General features: G+C 69.6%; 4 protein-coding genes across 4 annotated transcripts; 2 read left to right on the top strand and 2 right to left on the bottom strand.

Moving 5' to 3' along the window:
- Positions 1–1551: 1551 nt before the first annotated feature.
- On the top strand, positions 1552–4045 carry CAMK2N2 (calcium/calmodulin dependent protein kinase II inhibitor 2). The gene is made up of 2 exons (XM_088523946.1): positions 1552–1805; positions 3866–4045. The coding sequence occupies exons 1-2, from the start codon at positions 1637–1639 to the stop codon at positions 3934–3936; spliced, it is 240 nt and encodes a 79-aa protein (XP_088380072.1). The 5' UTR covers positions 1552–1636; the 3' UTR covers positions 3937–4045.
- Positions 4046–6924: 2879 nt separating this feature from the next.
- Positions 6925–11446, bottom strand: EEF1AKMT4 (EEF1A lysine methyltransferase 4). Its single transcript, XM_088523813.1, has 3 exons — positions 11287–11446; positions 9384–9667; positions 6925–7218 (listed from the first exon to the last, which is right to left on the bottom strand). Exons 1-3 carry the CDS (start codon positions 11444–11446, stop codon positions 6925–6927), a joined length of 738 nt encoding a protein of 245 aa, XP_088379939.1.
- Positions 11447–11508: 62 nt separating this feature from the next.
- On the top strand, positions 11509–14723 carry ALG3 (ALG3 alpha-1,3- mannosyltransferase). The gene is made up of 9 exons (XM_088523812.1): positions 11509–11661; positions 12407–12506; positions 12581–12728; positions 12847–13007; positions 13238–13358; positions 13576–13781; positions 13992–14069; positions 14306–14449; positions 14543–14723. Exons 1-9 carry the CDS (start codon positions 11511–11513, stop codon positions 14721–14723), a joined length of 1290 nt encoding a protein of 429 aa, XP_088379938.1. The 5' UTR covers positions 11509–11510.
- A 569-nt stretch (positions 14724–15292) lies between these two features.
- Positions 15293–22881, bottom strand: VWA5B2 (von Willebrand factor A domain containing 5B2). The gene is made up of 22 exons (XM_088523945.1): positions 22738–22881; positions 22472–22633; positions 22180–22399; positions 21932–22086; positions 21458–21589; positions 21214–21338; positions 20974–21141; positions 20789–20899; positions 20490–20701; positions 20182–20296; positions 19909–20094; positions 19649–19832; positions 19266–19561; positions 18170–18236; positions 17801–18100; positions 17360–17704; positions 17150–17287; positions 16945–17064; positions 16598–16675; positions 16384–16453; positions 16021–16129; positions 15293–15886 (listed from the first exon to the last, which is right to left on the bottom strand). Exons 1-22 carry the CDS (start codon positions 22874–22876, stop codon positions 15293–15295), a joined length of 4026 nt encoding a protein of 1341 aa, XP_088380071.1. The 5' UTR covers positions 22877–22881.
- Between the last annotated feature and the right edge of the window lie 1450 nt (positions 22882–24331).

The raw sequence follows: 24331 nt of genomic DNA, 5'->3' as shown, positions 1-24331 counted from the left end.
TCGTACCCATCTGAGAAACCCAGAAAGCAGCACTCACAGGCCAGCACTGAGAGGAGAGGCTGGAAATGCTGCTTCTGCAGAGGCCTCTGGCTTTGCAGAGAACCCAGCACCCCTCATCCTAACAGAGAGATCTAGGGCAGGGGGGGAGGGCAGCAGTAGGGTGCCCCATGAAGTAGGATTAGGCAGGGACTAAAAGGAACACCAGAGCCAGGGGACCTTTACAGCCCTCATATAGAGAGAGAGAGAGAATAAAAGTGGGCTGGAGAGACTGGAGTTTAAATGGAGCCCCTGGCCCACAGGTGATGGGGGTCCCAGGTGAGACTGGTTAGGGCCATTGAGGCCATTTAACAGGTCCCTAAGCATGGAATATACAGGAGAAGGGAGCTGGGTGGGGTGTGCAGGGAGGAGGAGAAACAACCAGGGCTCTAGCAGGGCTGCTCAGCCCCCTGTGGTGAGTTTTAAGTGTCCCTTTGGTGACCAGTTTCAAGTCCCCACAGAAGATGGACACCCCTGGCTTCCCTTATCAGCAGAGCCCCCCTGGGAGCGTGTTCAACCCTCACCACCTCCTGGGGAAACGCCAAACCGTGGGGCAAGTAGCCTGCCAGGATTCCCCCTTCCGTGTGGGCTGGGTATGTGGGCCCCTATCCACCTGCCCAGGCACTTGCACCTGTGCCGCAGTCCCACAAACACGTGTACACACACAGCCATATGTGCATAAACGTGTGTATGTGCCTGTGCACATGCATGCACCAACACACGCGTGCACAGACCCACACAGGAGGCTGGCGGGGAGCACAGCCTGCACAGTCCTGCACAGCGGGGCAGGACTGCTGTCCCCCTCAGCACCGGGACCTCAGGGGCTGGATGGATGGTACCAGGGCAAGAGGTGCTGGTGGGGGCTCACAGCGGGGACTGGCCCTGGGAGCAGGGCAGGATTGGGGGGGTGCAGAGCCCTGGGGGCTGGGGTAGCCTGGCTGGGGGACAGGGCTGGGACATAACCCGGGGGTGCGGAGGGGAGTAGAGCCAGCCGTTGTGGGGCACTGCTGGTCTTCCCCTTGGGAGGCTGGGGGGGACCAGGCCAGGAGCTACCTGGCTCTGGGGAACCCCATTGTGCTATGGCTAGGGATACACAACCGTGCTGTTTGGGGGTACCGGCTGCACTGGGGTCCCACCCGTGTCAGGGATGGGCTACCAGTCCTGGATGGGATACCGGCCATGTCGGGGAGCTGTCCCGGACACTTTAGGGCCAGGGCACCAGCTGTGCAGGGACATCGGGCAGGGAACCTGTCCCAGTGCCCAGGGCTCCCGCTGCGGTTATGTAAGAGCCGGGGCACGGGCCGCGCGGCGCTGCCAGCCCCGGCGGCGCCGGGAGCGGGATACGGGGCAGAGGGGCCCGTCCCGCCTACGCGGGGGGGGGACCCGACCCGTCCCGTCCCGGTAGCGGCGGCGCGGGCGGCGCAGCGACCCCCCCGCGCCGCGCCGAGCCGCGCCGAGCCGCGCCGAGCCGGGGGGGTCCCCGCTCCCCCCGGATGCATGACTTCATCCTTCCGCCCGGGTTTCCTCCCCGCCGCCGTCGCCGCCGCCGCAGACTGGCTCCCGGCTCGGCGCGGCGCGGCTCGGCCCGCTCGGCCCCGCCATGTCGCAGGTGCTGCCCTACGGCGAGGACAAGGTGGGCCGCTACGGCGCCGAGCCCGAGGCGGGGGAGCTGCCCTTCAGCTGCCGCCTGCAGGACACCAACGCCTTCTTCGGGGGCAACCAGGGCAAGCGGCCCCCCAAGCTGGGCCAGATCGGCCGAGCCAAGAGAGGTACCCGCACCGCCCGCGCCCGACCCCCGGCGCTGCCCCCCGGCAGCCCCCCGCATCCCTGGGGACGCCCGGCATCCCCTCGGCATCCCCTGGGGACCCCCGGCATCCCTCCGGCATCTTCGCGGCATCCCCTGGGGACCCCCGGCATCCCCTCGGCATCTCTCTGGCATCCCCTCGGGACCCCCGGCATCCCCCCCCGCCTTTCCCCCTATTCCTCTCGGCATCTCCTCGGGACCCCCGGCATCCCCCTGCCTCGCCGCCGCTGCCCCCGGCACCCCCCCCGGGAACCCCCGGTAGCTCCGGCACGGCCCCCGGGGACCCCCGTGCTGCCCCCGACACTGCGGGATTCCCGACATAGCCCCCGCGACGCCCCCCGTGGGGCTGCCCTCCATCTCCAGTGCTGCCCGCCAAGCGCAGCGCTGCCTGCAGCCCGGGGCTGCCCCCCAACCGCAGCGGCATCACCCCCGGGACGGCGGCATCCCCGGGACTGCCCCACATCCCCTCTAAACATCCCCCTCTCCATCCCGCTGCGCCCCTAGGACTGCCCCCCAGCACCCGGCTGCCCATCGACAGCCCCCACTGCAGGGACAGCATCCCCGACAGCCCCCCGAGCCCCTGGCACTGCCCCTCTTCTCCATAAACAACCCCCAGAGCTCTGCCCCTCCACATCTCTGCCTGCCGCAGAGCCCCCAGCAGCACCCCCAGGGATGCTGATCAACCCCCCGTTCCTTCCCTCCCTCCCCGCCTGCCGCAGCGACCCCCGCCAGCAACTCCCCCGCTTCACTCAGCACCCAAATAAACACCACCCCCCGCGCCCCGATGGCTCCCAGTCAATCCCCTCCGATGCCTGAGCCCCCCCAAGGACAATTTAACCCCCCATCCCAAAACAACCCCCCCCCCTCCAGTCCCCTCCCGTGAGCTGCAGTGGGAAAAGGAGCAAGGGAGACAGAGACCTTATTATTTGTTATTGTTTTTGCACCTCGGGGTGCACAAACGCACCCCAGCCCCAGGGAGCAGCCGCCGCCTGCTCCAGCCCACCCCCCCGCAGGGTGATGGGTCCAGCAGACCCCCTCGGCAGGGGTTGGGGGCTGCTGATCTGCCCCCAGTGTGAGGATGGTGGAGGGGGGGTCTCCCTGACCCTGCTGTTCCCCCCGGAGTGGTGCCCATGGGGGCATCTCTCCCGTGGGTGATGCTGGCAGGGGTCTTCCCAGCCCCTCATGGCGATGATGGTGAGGGTCTATCCTGCCCCCCAAGGCGACGCTAATGGGGTCTGTGCAGCCCCCGCATGGCGATGCTGCTGGGGGTCTCTCCAGCCCCCCTAGGCAATGCTAACGAGACGCGTGCAGCTCCCCCCAGGGCACAGCTCATGGGGGTCTGCCGAGGCCCCCCGTGGGTCCATGGAGCCCCCCACGGCGATGCCGCCCGCGGTGCCCAGGCGCTGCTGCTGACGGGGGCCCGGCTGCCACCCCCGCGGCGGCGGCCCCCCCTCCCCGGCTGGGTCATTACCCATTCCAGTCCTGTTGCTCTCATCAGCTCCTGCCGCAGAGAGGAGGGGGGGGGGTCCTTCCTGGTCTTTCCTACCCCCCTTTTTCCCGAATCATCCCGCTCTGAAGGCGGCTGCCTTGCTGCATCACGGGGGCTGCCTCTACCCAAGCCGGGGATGGGGTGGCCCCTCTTCTGCCCCTCGATCGCCCCATTTGCCCTGCTCCCCTTGCTCCCCGAAACCCGTCCTCCAGCGCGGGGACACGTCCGTCCGTGGGGCAATCAGTGGGGCAGAGATGGGAGGCTCGGGGCAGCGGGAAGAGCCGGGTGCCCCCCAGGACACCAGGGATTGGGATGGGGGGCCTGGGGAGGGCAGCTGGGCTCTGACCGCCTCCGTGCGTGTGTGTGTGTGTGTGTGTCACTCCTGCGTGTGTCCCCGCGTGCGTCCCGTGTCGCTGCATGTTTGTCCGCGTCCCCCTCCCCACGCATGTGCGCCCGTGCCCGTGTCCACCCCTGCCCGCGTCCCCGCGCGCCCGCGGCCCCCCGCCCACGCCCGCCCCGCGCGCCTGTCCCCGCAGTGGTGATCGAAGATGACCGGATAGACGAGGTGCTCAAGGGCATGACGGAGAAGTCGCCGTCGGGGGTATAAGCCGGGAGCCGCCGCCAGGACCCGCTCGCCGCGCCCCGCTCGCCGCCCCCTCGGCCGTGCATGTTGGCTGGACTGAGGACGAGCAGGGGGGGGCCCTGCCCGCGCCCCCCCCGGCCCCGCGGGCCGCCCGGGGGCTCTGCCCGCCGCCCCCGGCCCCCCCCCCCCCGCGCCACGCACTTTACCCCGGGCAGAGACCCCCCCCCGGCCCACGCGCACCCCCCCCATCCCCGTGGCCCCGTCCCGGCGCGCGGGGGGCGCCGCGCGGGGCCGAGCGGGGCCCGGGCGCGCGGGGCCGGCGCCCGCCGACACCGAGGGCTGCTGTCCAGAGACATTTTTTGCTCCATCGTTTTTTGCATGAGCTTGGTGGCCCGGGCGCCCTGTCCTGGTGCCGTGGGTCATCCCCACTCCGGCACGCTTCTTTTTAAACAGAAAAAAAAAGAAAAAAAAACTCCTCATATTTGTATTTTTATATCCGAATCTTTGTTAAAAACGATCTGCTGACGCTGGGATGTCGAAATACTGCATCGGGGGAAACAAAACAAAACAAAACAAAAAAAATGGTTCATATTTTTTTCCATAAGAAAAAAAAAAAGAGAAAAAAAAGCGAGAGAGAGATAGAGGGAGCACGAGAAAAATATAAACCGTGGGAAGCAAACCCCGGAGGCCCCGAGCCCGGATTTCCCACGGCGAGGCCAGGCGACCTGCGAAATCCACGGCGGGGCCTCCGCAGCCGGCAGCAGTATCGGACGGGACGTCGTGAATGTCGTTAGGGTTTTGCACGCTCCATCCGCAGGAGCCTCCGCAGCTCCTCTCCCGCGGGCGCGGGCAGCGCCGGGGCCGGCAGCGCGGCGGGGGGCGGCCGCGGCCCCCCGGGGCAGCCGCTGCCTCTTTCTCCAGGGTTTTGGGGGTCCGGGGAGGGAGCGGGAGGTGGGAAGGGGGGTGGTAAAAGGGCCGTTCTGAGTTGTTGTTTTTAATTTTGTACTTTAATTTAATTTTATTTTTTAAGAAGCTTCTCGGGGGAGTCTGATGTGCATGAGAAACTCGTCATCTTTTTCAATAACCTACAAGTGGCATTTATGGAGACAACAACGCAAAAAAAAAAAAAAACAAAAACAACAAAAAAAAAGAAGAAAAAAAAAGATACTTGTGTCATGATGTTCTACGACTGATCCATTGTAAATTTAAATGCCATTTTTCACTGTACTGGTGAACAAAACGCAATGAATAAAATACATTCATGTACCAACTCGAGGCCGGCAGCTGCCTGCTCCTTTCTTTCCCCGACCCCTTCCCGATTGGAGCGGGGCGCTGCAGTGGGATGGATCCCAGGGCTGTGGCCACGCGGGCAGCGGTGGCCGGGCCAGGGGGACACGGAGCCCCGAGCCCTTCGGCGGCTCCCGGCGAGGGGGGTGCAGCTCCCGGCTGACCCACTTTTGCCTCTCGCCAGAAATAGCAGCCCGGCAGCTCGTGCCCGTTAAATATTTTACTGCCGTCCCTCCGCGGAGCTGTCCCTTCCCCCTGCCGCCCCCCGGCATCGCTGCCCCCCGGGGCTGAGCAGGGCGAGGGGCATCCCGAGCTCCCCCGGGCTCTTTGCACGGCGGCAGCGCTGGGAGGGAGGGCAGCGGCGTGGGCCGAACCGCACATGTGTGGGGCCGAACCGCACACACGCGTGGGGCCGAACCGCACACACGCATGGGGCCGAACCGCACACACGCATGGGGCAAACCCCACATGTACGCGGGGCAGGCGCCGCTGCCGGGACGAGCCGCCGAGGCAGCCGCCACGACGCCCCCGGCCCCGCCGCGCGCCCGCTCAGGCGCCACGGCCGCCCCCGCGGCGCCGAACGCGGCACGCGCCGCTGCCACCCCCACGGCACGCGCGGCACCAGCCCCGCGGCGCCGGCGCATCCCCCTGGATCCCGGAGACACCTGGGTGCCACCGCGGGCTGCGGGGGACAAGGGACAGGGTGGGAACCGCCCCTGCCCCGCTGCCCGGCGCCACAGCGGAGATGTCCCTGTGCAGAACGGTGGCACGTGGGCCAGGGCGAGCTCCACGCGGGGCCGCGCGGAGCCCCCCGCCCGGCAGCAGGGAAACTGTCCGGACGCACTGGGAAGGCCGGAGCGGCGCCAGCAGCTGCTGGAGACAAGGGGCAGCCCCCAGGCGTGGGGCATCCCGTGTCTGTCCCAGGGGAGCCCAGGCTGCCCCGGCGCCGGTGACACCTGTGAGCATCGCAGCACCAAGGGGACGGGCAGCAAGGGGGACACGTCAACCCCAGCCCCGTGGCGCCGCAGCAAAGCCGGGCACGGAAAGGAGGGATCAACCGCAATTTGCCACGGGGAGGGAAAGGCTCCTGCAGAGCCCAGGACCCTGTGTCCCAGTCCTGGGGGGGTGACACAAAAGTGCTGCAGGAGAGGGGGACGCTGCCCCAGCACCGCGCTTGCATCCTGCGCGGCCGGAGCGGGATTTGCTCGCAGCTGGGAAGGAAGGAGGGAGGGAAGGAGGGCGGGAGCAGCCCCAGCGCAGCCTCCCGCGCCTCCGCACTGCCGCGGAGCCTCCGCCGGAGCCGGCGCGGGCGGCGCGCGGGGAGGCAGGCGGAGGAGGGAGGCGGGAGCAGGTCCCCCGCAAGATGGATGGATGGAATTAAACCCGATTCCGTTTCATTACCAGCCACAAAGCCCAGAGCCCTGGCTGGGCTCCAGAGGAGCCGAGGAGAGGCACGGGGGGAGAAGGGAAGAAAAACCCATCACCAAGGCCCTGAGACAGGACCCAGGTGGCAATTCCCATTTCCCCTCCTCCATCCAGCTGTCGGGACCCTGTCCTGCTCCCAGGGCATCCATGGCATCCCCTGACGCCCCTGCTTGGGGCTGGGCCATGCCCCAAATATGTCCCCGGGGGAGGGCTGACCTGCAGGGCTGCTCCTTAAGGCTTTAGGGTGCCGGGTGCTGCAGCCCGGCACGGCCCGGCGCGGCACGGCTCGGCGCAGCGGCCTCACAGCTCTATGGCCTGCAGAAAGTCCTCGTCCTCAGGCTCCGGGGGCAGCGTCGGGGCCGCGGGGGCCGGCGCCGGGGGCGGCTGGTGCAGCTTGCGGCCCAGGGCCAGGTCGGGCGACGCGAGGCGCTCGCCCTTGCGCATCACGTAGAGGAAGTAGTGGAAGGCGTCCCCGTAGGCCACGTGCCGCAGCGACCAGCCGAAGGCCTCCTGCGCGTAGTGGGGCTTGCGGAAGTGGGGCTGCGCGAAGCTGATGGAGACGAAGCGGCCGCCCGGGCGCAGCACGCGGCTCACCTGCGCACAGAAGAGCGGGGACACGCGGTGACGCCCGCTGGGGACAGCCCAGGGTCTGACCTCCCCATGTACCAGACACCCCCCTGTGCGCCCCCATGGCCCCAAACCTCCTTCTCCACCTCTGCCCCCCAAGCACGGGGCCCCCAGAGCAGCGCGGGACCCCCCTCGTCTCGCAGCGCCGCGGCGGGAGCGGGGCCCTCCGAATCGCCAAGGACTCGACCCTTTTAATCACCGTTTTCTCCTCGCTGGAACTAAGCCCCCGCTAATAGGATGGAAAAGAACATCAATTTTCTTGCTTGGCTTTATCCAATGTCAAAAGGCTTTTACGGCCAGCGGCCGCGTGCTCGGCATGCAAAGGCAGCGCCGGGGCGAGCAGCCAGCCCCCGGCGCCTCCCTCCCTCCCTGCCCGCGCCGGGATGTGCCGGGACGCGCCGGGATGGGGATCCCCCGCAGCGGGACCTGCCCGGGAGCCGCGGGAGGGGGACGGAGCCCCCGGGCTTTCCCGAGCTCTGGGTTAATCCCCACGGGAAGCGGCAGGGCTCCGAGGCCCGGGGCCAGAGCTAAAGCGCACGGTGAGATCCCTGTTTGGGAAGGGCAGAGCAGGGGAAGGGAGAGGAGCCCAGAGCAGGCACCGCGGGTCTCCATGCGGGAGACCTCGGCATCCTCCCGGCAAAGGGGAAGGCAGGCAGGAAGCGTCGCCCTCTCCGGTCCCCATCCTGCAGCGGGAGGGCAGATGTGGATATGGGGACGAGGGGTCTCGGCGGCAGCGACGGCAGCCGAGCGGCGCGCGGGGCACCCCACATCCCGCCGTGCCGGTCCCGCGTCCCGGCGCGCGCCCCACATCCCGCCGCTCATTAATGGAGCAGCAACGGCTGTTGCTAAGAGACGGGCGCTGGAAAAATCTCCCTGGCTCCCGAAAACCTTCCCAACTCCAGGAGTCAGCGCGGGTGGGGGACAGGGATGGAGCGGAAGGGCCGGGACAGCTCCGGGACGGCCCCGAGGCCGTGCGGGGCTGGGGATCCCCATGGGCGGGTGGATGTGCCGGGCCTCACGTCCCCCCCGGCACCGGGAGCAGAACTGATCCCATTAAAGCGAGAGCCCCGCACGGTGCCCTAAGAGGATTGCGGGCAGCAGTTGGCGGGTCACGGCACAGCGGTTCCGCGCCGTTGCCAGCCACCACCACGGGCCCCGGAGCTTCCCTGGTCCCAATGGGAGCCCCCGAGATGAAAAAGGGGGCTCTAGGGACAGAGCAGGCCCAAAGACTCCCCTGCCGGGCACAAAAACACCCCCCTCATGGAGCATCCCACGAGCCTGGGTGCCACCACTTGGGAAAGAAACAAACACGCGGGAAGGGACAGGGCATCTCTGTGGAGAGCGGCTGGGGACATGCCAGGCCCCGGCACGGAGGGCAGAGGGACGAGCGGTTCCCGTGCCGGGAGCGCTGCATCCAGCACTGCGCAGGGAGCGCAGGGATTGAGCAGAGGATTAAAGGCGGCGGGGGCTAAATCCTCCCCGTTCCCAAACGACAAGGACGGGCAGCATCCCCGGCAGGGCACAGCCGGGACGCGGCGACAGCCCCGGCCCCGGTGCCGCCCACGCGGACACGTCCGCCCGCCCCGAAGGTGGGCGCCGGCACCGCGGCTCTCGGTGCCGGCCGTTCCCCTGCGGCGCGGAGGAGGGAGGGATGGAGGGAGCGGGGAGGGGGGGACGCTCAATGCGGCTCCCGCCACCGCTGCCAATTAATCGGGGCCGGAGGCATCGCCCGTCCCCGTGGCAACGCAGCGGAGCTGCTCGATGGGGACGAGGGTTTCCACGGCAACGCCGAGCCGGACAACGCGGGGTCCCCGGCTAATGAGCCGGGAGCCGCAGGGCGGTGACTAACGCAGCGTTGTCACCTTGCCCGGGGCCACCGCCGCCCCCTCCCCGCGGTGCCCTGATGTCCCCGGGCAGACCCAGGCCCCCCCTGCGGCCCTGCAGGGAAGGGGCAGCTCTGGGTAACGCCCCTTAACAGTCAGGCTGCAAACGGGGGAATTGCCACCACCCACTGTCCTGCAACAGGACCTGGGTCCCTCTGCACCCCCGAGGGGACAAGCGGGTCCCTCGGGGCAGGTGGCAGCCTGGGGGAAGGGGGGGTGTCCCCGAGGAGAGCCCCGCGCGCGCCGTACCTCCGCCAGCACGCGGTGCATCGCCGCGGTGGCCTGCGCCGACACGCGCCACGGGTCCTTCTCGCCCACGAGGAGCACGTCCAGGGCGCCCTTCTCCAGCACCACGTCGAAGGAGGCGTCGGGGAAGCGCAGGGCGCGCATGTCCATGACGGCCCAGCGCAGGCCGGCGCAGTGCGCGTAGCGGGCGCGCATGGCCTCGATGCACGCGGGCGAGAAGTCGATGCTCGTGATGTCCGTGTAGCCCAGCTCGTGGAGGTCGTGGCTCAGGGCGCTGGTGCCGCAGCCTGCCGGGGGGCACGGGCAGCGCTCGGACGGCGGCGCCGGGCAGCCCCACAGAGCCCCACGCGGCTCTAAGGGCAGAGCCGTGATGGGCACGGGGCTCCCCGCCACCCCGAGCCCTGTTGCCACCCTCTTGGAGCCCTAGGGAGACACTGGGAGGGGGGTCACTGCACGGCTGGCAGTGCCAAAGTGCTGCTAATTAACGACGTTGCTCTAGGTCTTGTTCACCGCTTTGATGCCAGGCGGGTGTCTGCAAGGCCTCCACGGGACACCCAAGGCGCTTCCGAGGGGGTCCCGCTCCGGGGGGGATCCGGCCGCGGGGATCCCGCGGCCGGATCCCCCCCGGAGCGGGACCCCCTCGGAAGCGCAGAGCGGCTCCAGACGTGGAAGCCACGGAGGGCAGCCCCACGTCCCCCCCTGCTCTGCAGCATATGGCAGCAGAGGGGCCCCTCCGGCGCTGCCCCCCTTCCCGGCGCCGTCCCGGGAGCCCCGTGGGGCCGCGGGGGCTGCCGCGCGGCAGCGGAGGCCACTGGCAAATGAGCAGATTACGGCAGCCCGGCACCATCTGGCAGGACTTAACCGGGAGGCAGCGGCGGGGGAGGATGGAGGGATGCGGGGAGGAGGGGAGGGAGCAGCGTCCGTCGAGGCAGCCTCAGCCGGGAGCTCCTCGCCTGGGAATGCCGCGGGCACCGGGAATGCCACGGGCACCGGGAAGGGCTCCGCGCCTGCCGCCGGCTCCTCCCGGGGCTCCTCTCCATGAGGGATTTGGAGAGAGGGGCTGCAGGCGCTGCCTGGTCCCGGGGGACAAGGGGGATTGGGATGCTATTAATCACAGATCACACAGATTGATCCGCTAACAGGATCAGGCGATTAGACCCCGTTAATCCGAACCTGCTCCGAGGCTCCCGCCCCGGGGAGAACTCGGATTAAAAAACTGCCAGGTTAAATCTGCGGCAACGGCCAGATCAGAAACAGCTAAAGCCCCAGGTAGGATTAAACCGAGCCTATAGCCCTCTCCCCGGCTAAACCCCGGCTCGGACAGGACCTCCCCGCTCGCGGCCAGGGGAAAACACTGCAGGGCCCGTGGGGACGGGGCCCGCACCAGCCCCCGCGGCGGCTCCGACGCCCTCGCAGCCCCGCACGGGCCGAACCGAACCGGGCCGGGCCGGGCCGGGCCAGCCGCGGGGTTCGGCAGCACAAGGTCCCGGCACCCCCGGGTCACCAACCCCAGCGCGGCGGCTCCTCCGGGCCCCGCCGTCCCCGCGCACCCCGGCCCTCCCGCCGCCAGCCCCGGGGGACGTTTCGAGCCCCGGCGCCGCCCGCCCCAGCCCCGATCCCTGCGCCGGGATTCCCGGTTCCAGGGTGAATCCCGCCCACCCCCGGCTGCAGCCCGGCTCCCCCGGCTGCCGGCACCGGGCCCGGCTCGGCGGAGCCCGGGCGCCCCCAGCGCCACCTCCCGCCGGGTACCGGGAGCGGCTCCCACCTCCGCGGGAGCGGGGGCTCCGTGTCACCGCCGTGTCACCGGGCCACGCGCGGGCAGGGGGGGCTCCCGCCGTGTCACCGGGCCCCTCGCGGCGGCTCCCGCCGTGTCGCCGGGCCCCGCGCGGTGCCGGCGCGCACGTACCGAGCACGAGGATGCGGTCGGCGGGGCGCAGCTCGGGCAGCAGGTGCGGGCGGAAGCGGCGCAGCGGCCCGAGCCACTCGCGCGCGGCGGCGCCGCCGGCCCCGCGGTACCGCCCGTCCCAGAAGCCGCGCGCGCCGTAGCGCGGCCCGGCCCCCGCCATGCCGCCCGCGCGCGCCGCTTCCGGCGGTGCGCCCCGCAAAGCGGCCCGGCCGGCAGCGGCGGCCATGGCGGCGGGGCGCGGGGCGGCGGCGCTGCGGCGGGCCTGGCGCGAGCGGCGCGCGGCGCTGCTGGAGCCCCGCTACACCGCGCTCGTGGCCGCCTGCCTGTGCGTGGCCGAGGGCGGCCTCAACCTCTGGGTCATCCGCAGGGTGCCCTGTGCGTGCGGGGGAGCCAACGCGCGGGGACGGGCGCGGGGACGCGGAGGGGGCGGTGGGACGAGGAGGAGGACGGGGCGGGGGTGTCGGAGGGACAAGAACGGGGCCCGGGGGGCTCGGACGGGGTCGAGGGGACACAGAGGGGGCAATGGGACGGGGATGGGGTTCGGTGGGACAAGAACGGGGCCCAGGGGGCTCGGACGGGATCGAGGGGACACAGAGGGGGCAATGGGACGGGGATGGGGTTCGGTGGGACAAGAACGGGGCCCGGGGGGCTCGGACGGGATCGAGGGGACACAGAGGGGGCAATGGGATGGGGACGGGGTTCGGTGGGACAAGAACGGGGCCCGGGGGGGCTCAGAGCGGGTCACAGGGACACGGAGCGGGTCGGGAGGACACGGCGGGGCGGTAATGAGTCAGGGATGGGGTTCAGCGGGAAAAGAATGGGGCCCAGGGGGCTCGGACGGGGTCGAGGGGGCATGGAGGGGGCGATGGGACAGGGATGGGGGTCAGTGGGACAAGAAAGGGGGCCCTGGGGGCTCAGACAGCAACGGGGGAGGCGCTTGGATGGGGATGGGGGGACATGGAGGGGGTCAATGAGACAAGAATGGGGCCCCGGGAGGCTCGGACAGGGACGGGCTCAGATGGGGACGGGGAACAGGGACGGGGCCTGGGGCGGCGCTGGCGCCCGCTGGTCCTCCCGGGCAGCGCCGTCCCCGTGCCGTGGCTGAGGCGCCCGCGCGCAGACACCGAGATCGACTGGCGGGCCTACATGGAGGAGGTGGAGGGCTTCGCCAACGGCACCATGGACTACACGCGGCTGCAGGGCGCCACGGGGCCGCTCGTGTGAGTAGCGGCCGGGCGAGCGCACCGGGCCCCGCGCACGGCACCGGGCCCCGCACTCACTGCCCGCTCCGCAGCTACCCCGCCGGCTTCGTCTACATCTTCCTGGGCCTCTACTACGCCACGGGCCGCGGCAGCGACGTGCGCCTGGCGCAGTACCTCTTTGCCGGCCTCTACCTCCTGCACCTGCTGCTCGTCTTCCGCATCTACTGCCGAACCAACAAGGTAGCGCGGGGCTGCGGAGGCTGCCCCGAGCCTCCCGGGAGGCTGCAGGCAGCAGCGGTGGCTCCAGGACAGGCTGCTGATGGTGCTGAGTGCCCGCATGTCCCTCCGTCCCCACAAGGTCCCCCCGTACGTTTTCTTCTTCATGTGCTGCGCCTCCTACCGCATCCACTCCATCTTCGTCCTGCGGCTCTTCAACGACACCGTCGCCATGGCCATCCTCTTCCTCGCCATCAACCTCTTCCTGGACGAGCGCTGGTCTTGGGGCTGCCTCATCTTCAGGTGAGGATCCATGTGGGCTGGGACATCATGAACATAGCGTCGCTGCTTGCCCGGCCCGCAACGTTGCAGCAGGAGGGCTCGTTGCTCCGAGGTCCCTTGTCCCAGCAGCTCCTGCCATGGGCAGGAGGGGGGACCCTGTCTGTGGAGGGGGTCGTGCAGGGGCTCAGGCTCATGGAGGAGGCTGCACGCAGCGCCAGGAGGCCATAGCTTCAGCTCTCCTTCCCACTCAGCCTGGCCGTGTCAGTGAAGATGAACATCCTGCTCTTCGCGCCAGGACTTCTCTTCCTCCTCCTCAAGCGTTTCGGTCTCCTGGGCTGCATCCCCAAGCTCTGCATCTGTGCCCTGCTCCAGGTGGGTCCCTGCCCGCTCCCAACACGTTAGCTCCGGGGCAGGCAGTGGCTTTGCTGCGGCACCAGTGCCCGGCCTGGCCCCGTGCCATGAGCCGACACTGCGGAACGCGCTGATCCTGGGGCTGCTGCCTGTCCCAGGCCTTCCCCACGCTGCTGCCGGGCATCGCGGGGTGCCGGGGCCTGCGGCTGCTGTGAGGGGGCCACCGTGTGCCCTGCAGGTTCTGCTGGGGCTGCCCTTCCTGCTGGTGAACCCCGTGGGCTACCTCAGCCGCTCCTTCGACCTGGGCCGCCAGTTCCAGTTCAAATGGACGGTGAACTGGCGCTTCCTGCCCGAAGAGGTTTTCCAGCATCGCGCTTTCCACGCCACGCTGCTCCTGGCTCACCTGGCTGGCCTGGGGCTCTTTGCCCTGCATCGGTGGCACAGGTGAGGCCCAGGATGTCCTGCTGTTGCTAATGCTGCTCCTGCCACCAGGCTCTGGGACACAGGACATGGCCCAGCGGCCCTCCTGCCCCCAGAGTGGCAGGTGTGAGTTGGGAGACGTTGCTGTCCCTTTGGGGTGGTCGTGTCTGATGGGAAGGCTGGGGTGGAAAAGCCTGGTGGCATTTGAGATCAACAGCTCTACTTCCCTAGCAGGTCCAGAGAGAGCATCCTGACCCTGCTAAAGGATCCTGCCGAAAGAAAACCCCCGTCCCCTCCCTTGTCCGCCAACAATATCCTTTGCCAGAGCAGGGGGAAGGCGGGGAGACCTTGGGCTCCGCATCCTTGGGCTCCCAGCCCTGCCCCACAGTGAGGCCTGGCCTGATCATCCCGGGCGCGGCGGCACCCGAGCGGGCAGAGCTGCCCCAACAACCCGACCTGTTGGGAAGCAGCTTTTCCGCAGGGCTGGGGGGTCATTGCCGGGTGTGACTGGCAGCCTCCTGCGTTTGTCGCCTTAATGCCCGCGCACAGATCGTCTTCGTGCTCTTCTCCTCCAACTTCCTGGGCGTCTGCTGCAGCCGCTCGCTGCACTACCAGTTCTACGTGTGGTACTTCCACACGCTGCCCTACCTGCTGTGGTGCACGCCGACCGCCAAGCTCGCCCACATGCCCAAGTAGGTGCTGGCCGGGCCCGGGACACGTGGGGGCAGCGGCCCGCGGGGCTGCCGCGTTGCCGCCGGGCTAAGCTGAAGCTCTTGGTGCCGCAGGGTGCTGCTGCTGGGCGTCATCGAGCTCTGCTGGAACACGTACCCCTCCACGGCGTGCAGCTCCCTCTCGCTGCACGTGTGCCACGGCCTCGTCCTGCTCCAGCTCTGGCTCGGCACAGCGGCCCCGCTCGACGCCGAGCCCGTCAGGAGGCCTGCGCCGCTCCCCAGGAAGGTGCAGTGAGCGCCCCGCCGGCTGGACCACGGGAACTGGCCTCTGGGACTGCCCCTCCGGGGTCACCTTTCCCTACCCGGCTCCCACGCTGCCCTCGGCCTCCCCAGAAAGGCCGCGAGCCCCAGAACTGCTTGAAGGGGGCAGTTTGGGGCCACCCGGGTAGTGTCCCGAGGGACTTCTCCAATAAAGGGGGCTGCGTGTGCCCTGTCCCGGCCGCGGTGTCCTCGTGCTGTGGCTGTGCCAGGACAGTTGTCCTGTCAGGTCACCCCAGCAGCCACCGGGGCCCGGGAGCTGGCATAGCCTTCGGAGAGCCCTGCCTGGAGCCGGGGAGCAGCCTCTGGCCTCAAGTTAAGACAGAGGCTCTGCAAAAAAAATCCCTTTCCTTAGGGTTTAAACCATCATGGTGCAGCCCAGGGCTCCTACCTGCAGCCTGGTCCCACCAGCAGGACTTTCCCTAGTCCCTTTTTTCTGTTCCCAGCTCGGGAGAGGTGGCAGCAAAGGGGGAGGACCCCAGCACAGAGCAGGGCAGCACGGGCCGAGCGCAGGCGGCACGGAGCCACACGTCTTTATTGGCCCCGTCACACGTTGTTGGGGTTGTAGCACAGCATGTTCAGCTTGATGTTCTCGTCCCAGTGGCGCAGCAGCAGGAAGAGGTGCCGGGCCGCCCCTTTGAGGCAGCCCACGTCCACGCCGTGGGGCAGCCGCTGCGCCTGCAGCCACGCGTCCGCCTTGGCCGCCACCAGCTCCCACTCGTCGAAGAAGGCGGCACAGCGGTGCTCCAGCCACGCCAGGGCCACGGCCGTGGCCCAGCTGGCGCCTTCCAGCTCCTCCGGCCCCGCGTCCTGCCAGTTCACGCTGGCCTCGGAGGCGGCGGCCGAGGAGGGGCCCGTGTCGGACTCGGAGCCGTGGCCGCTGTCGGCCTGCGCCCACGCGGCCGCGCTGGGCACCTCGGAGCAGGTGCTGCGCGAGGGCGGCGAGCCGGGCGCGGGGCTGCCCGCGGGAGCCGGCGCCGCCGCCTCGGGGCTGCCCCTGGCCCCTGGGGACAGCGGGCTGAGGCTGGCGCGGTGCGAGGCGTACGGGGAGGCCCGGCGCAGGCGCTCCAGCGGGATCTGCACCACGGCGCAGAAGCCCTCGCTGAGCTCGAAGGGGCCCTGCGCTTGCTGCAGCTGCACCTGCGGGGACGGCGGGTGGGCGGCCACGCGGGGCAGGGGCTGCGCGGTCTCCGTGCTCCATCCCGCAGCCCCTGCCCGCCTCGCTGGGCACAGGGAAGCGGGGAAGGCGCCCAGCACGGGCCAGCGCTCCTTACCAGGGGGAGGTAGTCGTGGCTGGCGCTGCTGCTGGCGCAGTCGCTCTCCGGGCTGAGGCAGTGCGGGAGCAGCGCCAGGCCGGGCCCCCGGCGCCTGCCCACGCTGGACCTGTCCCCACAAACGGGCTCGTTACGGGGGCTGCGGGAAGCGGCCTGGCCCAGCCGGCTCCATGAGCAAGTGGTTCCGCTGCCTTTTCCAGAGAGGAGCCGGATCTGGGCCAGGCTGCGCCAAGGAAGGGGCTGGAGCAGCCCTTGTACCGAGGGAAGTGCTGGGGCGGCCGATCTGTGCCCAGCAAGCAGCAGTGCCCCCCCCGTGCCCCTTGCAGCGCCTCAGCCCTGGGCACCGGAGCGGGGCAGCCTCACCTGGAGCCACCAACGCTCTCCGTGGATCTCTGGGAACCCATGGAGGTGGTGGAGGGGCTGGTCGGAGGCCCTGAGAGGGGGAGAGGGGTGAGTGCACATGGGCCGTGCTGCACCTGAAGGCACACGAGGGTGCCCAGGGGCACAGGACAGCGCTGGCACCAAAGGCGCCCACCCCGTCCCCCCAACCCTCAGCACCCCTCCGCCCTGCATGTACCGTTGGCGCTGGTCTGCTTCTCCCAGCCGGAGGTGGCGGAGGACGCGCTGCCCGGGGACGCGGGGGGCTCGTCCCGCTCTGCGGCGAGAGAACCCTGAGGGCGCCGGGGCTCCCGCGCGGCGCAGAGCTGCTGCCAGGGCTGCGGAGCCGCCAGCAGCCCCACGGCTGGTGCCTCTGCCCTGTGCCCAGGGCCTTGGGGCCGGGCTCGCTGCTCCCCGAGGCAGGGACGGGGCCCTGCAGCGCCCTGAGCCCACAGCTCCGCATAGCCCAGATCCCTGGGATTGCTCAGACAGCTCCCCGGAGAGGCCAGGCAGGAGCACGAGCCCCACACGGGGCCCGACTGGTACCTGCGGTGCCGAGCGCCTCATCCGGCTCTTCCGCATCCTGCTGCCGGCCTAGGGCTGCCGAGGGGCTCCTGCGGCGCCAGCCGTCGGCCGGGGCCGCGCGCGGGTGACCGGCAGAGCTGGCTGTGAGAGACCGGCTCCGCGTGGGCGACGCGCCGGGCTCGGCGCCCTCGGCGCTGCCCCACGTGCAGGGCACAGCGCTCCCTACCTGCGCTCCACACCTCCAGGGCGGCGGGCAGGGCTGCGCGCGTGGTGGCGTCCACGGGCACCGCGCACGTGTACAGGGAAGGCACGTTGCAGGCTTTGCTGGTTTGCATGGCCTTGAGGCGAAAGCGGCGGGCGAATCCTGCCCCCAAGACGGGCGTCAGAGGCGGGTGAGCGGGGGAGGCCGGGGCCGCGCGCCGGCTCCTGCACCCACCCTGCTCCAGCTCCGCTTCCCGCTGCGCCGCGTTCTCGTGGTCCCGGATGACGGAGCGCGCAGCCAAGTGGTGCAGCGGCTTCTCCCACGTCTTGCCCACCCGCGGCGGGGGCTCCTCTTTGCCTGTCCCGTTCTGGGGCCGGAGCAGCGCTTCCAGCGAGGCCGTGACTTCCCAGGACACCGGCTTCCCCGCGCGCAGCGCGTGGATCACCACCTGGCAGCGCAGGGGCGCGCTGCCCTCGCCCTGGCCGGGCTCCCTCGCCTCGGAGGCCGGGGACGCGCTGAAGAGGTAGGAGGGCTCCACCAACATGTCCCAGTCCAGGTGGGTCGGCGAGAGCAGGTTGTCTGAGCGGGAGCGAGGTGCGGTGTCAGCAGGACCGCCCCGAGCCCGGCAGGGACACGCATGTGCCCGCGTGGCCGCCGCACGGAGCCAGCGCTCACTTGACTCGCCCATGCTCCGCTGCAGCCGCTGCGTCTGGGGGCCCAGCTCATCCAGCTTCCCCTCCAGCGACTGGTTCCTCTTCTGCGACACCTTCTCGAGGGCCCGGCGGAGCCGGTGCGCGTCCAGCTCTCCGTGCGGCGAGGAGAAGCTGCGGCCGGCCAGGGCCGCTCGCGCCAGCGCCTTCTTCCTCCGCGCCAGCTCCTCGGCGCTCCGGGCCGTTGGCACCTGCGGAGGGGAAGGCGCCTGCAGCTCCCGGGGCTCCCGGCCTGCCGGTTGCTGCTGCCCTCCCGGGGCGCAGGCTGTCCCAAAAGGTGACGTCCAGCCTCGGCCAGGCCCCCAAAGCCGGCAGATGTGCCAGCAGCACTCGCATACGCCAGGGAAGGGCTTGCTGCAGTATGCAATGAGCGTGCAAACGTCCCTGGGGTTTGAGCCACTCTGGCATTAAGGCAGGATCGGTTTCGGTGCCTTTTTACTGGTGTGGGAGGCTTGGTTTGGTTACTAAAGGATGGACTGTGCTGCAGCCACTCAGCACAGAGCAGCAGGGCCCTCGGTAGTGACACCGAGCAACAGCTCGGCTAGAAACCTTGGGGTTGAAATAACATCTCCAAGCACAGGAGCACTGAGAAGAGAGCAGGGAAACCACTGTGACTGCTGGAAAGTTAGCACCTGCATGTAAATGGAGCAGCTTGCGAGGAGCTGGGTTTGGGAGGAACCACTCACTGCTTTCTCGCTCTACTGCCAAGTGACCTGGAGCCCTGGGGAGCTGCTACTGGAGTGCATTGGGAATCCTGGATCCAGTGAGGGGCCGTGGCTTGGATGTTGGGAAGGGATTGGCAGGCAGCTGGGCATCAGCACTCATTCTCCCCAGCACTGCTGGCCCCAGGCGACGGGTGCGTGGGGAGGGGATCGCTTATGCTGCAGGGAAGGCTCCTACGCGTGACATTTGGGTTGCGGAGGCCACCAGCTGTGCCTGTTATGTAACCGCAGATAGAGGTGGTGGCAGGTGCCTGGGGACAGGTGGCCTTACCTGGTGTCAGAGCCGAAACCTTCACAGGGGGAGCGGCCGTCCCCAGCGCGACCATCGGGCTGGGGTAACACCAGCAGCAGGAGGGACGCGGCCGAGCGCGGCACAGGGAGGCTTTGGCCAAGGGCTGGAAGGGGCCGCTGGTCCCTTACCTGGAGCGGGCGCAGCTCTTCCCAGCTGCACCCCGCAGCACGGGGCGGGCAGGGCTTGGAGCTGCTTAAGGCTTTCCCCAGCCACAGCTGCCTGCTGAGCTGGGTGAGTGGCACTTAGGGCCCCTGCTGTCCAGTTCTCATAAGGCAAAACCGCTGGAGAAACTTAAAACCCAGACCTGTGCACTCCAGAGCAGCCTCCGGGCTGGCAGGCTGCAGGAGCCCGGCTAGAGCAGGAGAGACCCCCAGCCCACGGGCACCCCGTCGGCGCTGGCCGCGCACCGGCCTCACCTTGGTGGCCGCGGCGGGCGCCGGGGGCAGCGGGGCCGACTTGGTGGAGGACTCGCAGAGGGACAGGCTCTTCTGGCCCTGCTGCGAGTTGCCGCTGGAGGCGGGGGCTGGCGCGGTGCCGTTGGCAGGGGCCACGTCGCGGGAGCCCGTGGACTCGCTGCTGGTGGAGCTGCGGGAGAGCAGCCCGGCGCTGCGGTCGGTGCTGACCGAGCAGTGCGTCAGCACGTACTGCTCCTGGATGTAGGACGCCTGGTAGATCCGCTTCCAGATGTCGCCTCCTGAGATGGGCTCCGCACCTGCCCGGCGGGCGCACGGCCTCGTCACGGCCAGCCGGAGCCCAGTGGCTCCCGTCCAGCCACCCCGGCATCCCCTGCCCCACTCACTCCTCTCCGACTCCTCCGTGCCACCAGCGGAGAGCTCCAGGGAGACCTCGCAGGACTCGGCGGTGCCTCGGGAGGGCTCCTGGCTTCCGGCGGCCGCTGGCGGCTGTGACCCCTCGGGGCTCAGCGCCTCCTCCTGGGAGGGGAACGCGGAGCCGCGGGAGCCGCAGCGCGGCCGGCCCCGGCCCTGGCGCGGAGCAGGCACAGCCATCAGCGCCACGGGGGACGCGGCACCGCGAAGCCGCGCGCGGCCCGGCTCTCACCGGCAGGCGCTGGAGGCGGAAGCGGGCCACGTTGTAGAGGGTGCAGTAGGTGACGAGGCGGTCGCCCGGGTAGAGCGTGGCGATCTCGGTGGGCGAGAGCAGCGCCTCCAGGCTGTCGGGCACGTACCAGTCGATGGTGATGTCGCTCAGGGCCGGCTCCATCGCCTTCTTCAGGCACTTGATGAGCTGCGGCAGGGAGAGGAGCCACTGGTACAGGGCACAGCGGCGCCCGGCCGCCCACCCCATTGCCCCGCAGCCCCCCACGGTCCATACCTTGGGCTGCAGCCGCTCCGCTGGCCCGAGGAACTCGGCACAGCCCCGGCTGGCCTCAGCCATGCCCAGCAGCAGCCGCCGGGCAGCCCGCGGGCCCAGGCCAAAGCTGAAGCACCTGCAGAGAGCACAACACGCTGCAAAGAGGCCCTGCAACAGCCGTGCCGCCAGCAACACTAGAGGAGCAGGCTCCGCTCGCGGGGGCGTTGGAGGCGACACTTGGGGATGCAGAAGGGGGCATCCGGCTGCCGCACCGGGGGAGTGAGCGGCGTCCCCCCCGCAGCCCTTTTCCCGCCCGGCGCCCTCCGTACCGGAGCGTGCTGGCCTGCCGCCGCACCAGCTGCAGGATGCGGCCCGCGGCGCCGGCGGGGACGGCGGCGGCGCTGCTGAGCAGGAAGAGCTGCCGGGGGTAGCCGCGGTGCAGGGGCTGCGCCAGCGCCCAGCTCACGGCCGCCAGCAGGTCGCTGCCGCCCGGCTCGGCGCGCAGCCCAACGAGGTGCTCGCACGCTCGCCGCAGCGTGTCCTGTCGGCGCGGAGAGAGACGATGGCACCGGTGCCGTGCGCAAGGAGAGGGTCAAAGCCGGGGAGGCCGGTCCGGGCGAGCACTCACGTCGCCGCAGAGCCGGCTGGCCGGGAAGAGCGGCTTGACGTCGGCGCCGAAGCCGGCGATGTTGAGCAGGGTCCCCGGCGGGAGGCTCTTCACGGCCACCAGCAAGGCCTCCTGCGGGGCCGGGCAGCGCGGCGTGGGGCTGGGGCGGCTCTCGGGGCAGCCCTGGCGCCGAAGCCGTCCCTCACCTTGAGCCCGTCAAAGTGGAGGCCACCGGCACGGTCGACAAGGAAGAGGAGCTCGCGGGTGACGCTCTGCAGGTCACTGGGGCCGGCCTCAGCGGCGGGGCAGAAGTTCAGCATCAGCACGGGGTTGGGGAAGATGTCCTTGTGGAAGCGCTTCTGCACGAAGGCCACCTGCGAGCAGGGCGGCAGGGGCAGCCTCGCACCCGCCGCAGCGGCCGCGCGCCCCGTCCCGCCGCCCGGTACCTGTCTGTCGCCGCTGCCGTCCTTGGCGGCCACGCGGGCGTAGTCGCGGCGGCTCCGCACGTGCGCCTCGTACTCCGGGTAGCTCATGGTGCCCTCCTCCAGCACGAGGTGCGGCCGGTGCGGCTCTGCGGGCACAGGGGGCTGCCGGGGCGGCCACGCGGCTCCCGCGGGACAAAGACCCCTGGAGGCTTTTGGGGTCGTTCCCGAGCTCCCCAAGAGGTGCCGCCTTTGCGGGCGCCCTTACCGCACGGGTAGAGGATGATCTCAATGTCCCTGTCGAAGCGGTGCTGCTCCGCCAGGGTGACGCACACGGTGGAGGCAGAGCTGGCCCAGGGGTCGGCGTCGGCGCGCAGCGCGTGCGACGGGCTCTCCAGGCCTGCCGGCACAGCGCCCGTGTCCCTTGTGCCCGCACCGCAACCTCCGCCCCGCCGCCTCCCAGGGGAAAACCACGGCTGCGTCCAGGGAACATCAACCAGCCTCCCCTGCTCTCCTCTGCAGCTGCCTCTCCCTCCTCCGAGGGAAGCAAGCAGCCGTGCGCACTGATCGCCGGCAGCTGAAGTGCCACCACATGTGCACTGAGTTGGAGGCGGGTCTCAGCCTACCCGCCCGGCTCCGCTGGGGCAGGTGGGCTCATTTCCTCCAGAAATCCAGGCGCCCCCCCCGCTCATCACCCCACTGCAGAGCAGAGATAATAAAGATGGGGATGGTCCCATCCTACCTGCTAGCAAACAGGGCCCCTTCACCAGCAGCTCGAAGGTGAACTCGTAGGGAAACGGGTTGCAGGGCAGCCCGCGGAGGACGTCGGTGTCCTGGGGTGACGCGCCGGCCACTGGTTCGCTCCGCGCGCCAGGGCCCCTGAAGCAGCTCGTGGGGCTGGAGCAGGGGCAGAACCAGGATGAGGCAGCGCCGGGGCCGCCCGCGTTTCCCCCGCGCCCCGGCAGAGACTCAGGAAGCCGTGAAAATCACCATAGGGCCAACCTGTCGTCGCACAGGCCCGCGGGCCCGCGCTCGGCGGCGACGCGCGGCGTCAGCACGGCGGGGAAGGCGAGGCGCAGGGCGCCGCCGCGCAGCGTGGGCAGCTCCCGCGCGGTGCTCACGCGCACCGCCACGCTCGCGCCGGGGCCCAGCGCGCCCGTGCCCATGGCGAACGTGCGGCGCTCGGACGCCTCGTCCAGCACCAGGTGGCCTGCGAGGGGGGCAAGACGGCGCCTGAGCGGGCGGCCTCCCCGCGCCGCGCGGCCGCCCGCGCCGTCCTTACCGCCCTCGCAGCACCGCGGGCGCCCCGCGTCGGTGCCGCGCTGCAGGCAGCAGCCCTGCGCCCGCCGCCGGCTCTGCATGCGGAACGTCACCCGCCGGCCGCCCGCCGCTGCCTCGAAGGCCGCCACCACCTCCGACTCCTCCAGCGGGTAGATGAAGATGCCTGCGAGGCGGCATTGAGCCTCCAGGAACAGGAACGCCGCGGGGTCCGGCTGCCCGGCCTCTCCCGGGAGGCGTTCGCAGCATCCCGGGAAGCGCCCCCCTTACCTTCGACGGGTTCCTCGTGCGGGTTGGTGTAGATGAGGTGGGCGGTGATGGCCAGCGAGTAGCCGTTGGCGCAGGCCTTCACGCTGGAGCTCTTGAGCGGCAGGGCCGCCCACGTGGCCAGTGCGTACAGCCCCGGCATGGCCCCGGCGCCCTGCGGCAGAGCACGAGCACTGCTGGCTGCCACCGCCGGCTCCACCACAAGGTGCTGGCAGCAGCCACACGCTGTCCTTGGCTGCCCCAGGCACCATGGTGCAACACGGGGATGCACCACGGGGAGGGCTGGGGACATTACTCTGGTCCTGGAGCACCTGCATCGTGTTCCCCCTGGAAAGCAGCCCTGGGGACGATCCTCAGCCTGCATGGAGCCCCTCCACCCCCTGTTAAATAAACCCGGCTGCCTCTGTGGCCTCAGTCCTCCTAGACCGTCTCCCACACCGGTTTACCAGGGGAGCATCTCCTGCTCCATCTTTGTCCAGCTGCAGGAGTTACCAGGGACACATGTGGGGGGAAAAAAAAAAAAAAAAAGAGCAAGAAAAACTTGCAACCCATGGGGTAGCTAGGACAAAACAGGTCACAGTGTTTGCGGGGGCTTAATCATTAGTGACAAGGTCAACAGACACGGAGGAGCTGTGTGAAAGGGGGACTCCTGGCTTATGCTCTCTGCCTCTGGGTGAATGACCCCGCACCATGAGATACTGGAGCGCTGCCCTCGCCGCCGGCCTGGGAAGGGATTCCAGCCGGGCTGCCTTCAAACGAGGCACCAGCCCCTTCCTTCGCCCACTGACTTCTCCTTTCCCTCCGGGAGCTAACACTGCTCAGAGCCAAGGGGTCTCTCCAGCGTCATCCCATCCTGCGCTGTCACACAGGCTCATAAAGGACTCGGTCACGCTGAGCTGTCCTTCACCGCGCGCGGACTGCTGGGGTGCCCTGCCCCAGGCTCGGCTCTGCATCTCCGTGTCTCGCTCCTGCCACCCACGCGAGATGCCCCGATGGCACCAGGCTTGGCAGCAAGGACAAGGGCAGGAGCAAGCGAACCCGCTGCCTTCCCCTCGCTCCAGCGGCCTTCGCCCCAGGGGCACCTCGGGCCACCTCCTATAACAGGAGCCTCCAGGTGCCCTTGGATCACAGAGCAAAAGGTGCCTCTGCCCAGAGCATCCTTGGGAGCAGAGGAGGGTGAAACCCATGGAGGCAGAGGCAGAGCCAGGGCTGGCGCAAGGCAGGGGGCCAACCTGCCGCCAGCCACCGCCAGGTCCCCAGGTGCTTCATCCCCACACGCAGAGCTGAGCCCCCACAAACTCACCTCCCAGCTGGCAGGGTGGCACAGGCCCTGCACAACCCAGGCCACAGCATCGCCCGACGGCCCTGCCCTGCTCACGGCATCTAATGAGCCCAAACGGGCATCGGGCACCACGGCTCCACGGCTGGGCTATGCCAAACCGCTAAAGATGGATTTTGCCCCAAAGCGCTTCCGGGCGCTGGGCTGGATGCTCAGCAACCTGCCTGCTATTTGCGAAGTGCCCATCACCCAGGACACCACTTAGTTGTTTACCAGAGACTCACCGAGAAGCCGCCCGGCTGCTTTTTATCGCTTCTC

The sequence above is a fragment of the Tinamus guttatus genome, unplaced genomic scaffold, assembly GCF_059628265.1.
Source record: "Tinamus guttatus ecotype Peru unplaced genomic scaffold, ASM5962826v1 Tinamus_guttatus_pri_ptg000198l, whole genome shotgun sequence".
Lineage (NCBI taxonomy): Eukaryota > Metazoa > Chordata > Aves > Tinamiformes > Tinamidae > Tinamus > Tinamus guttatus.
The sequence above is the reverse complement of the archived record's forward strand: the minus strand, read 5'-3'. Positions and strand labels throughout refer to the sequence as shown.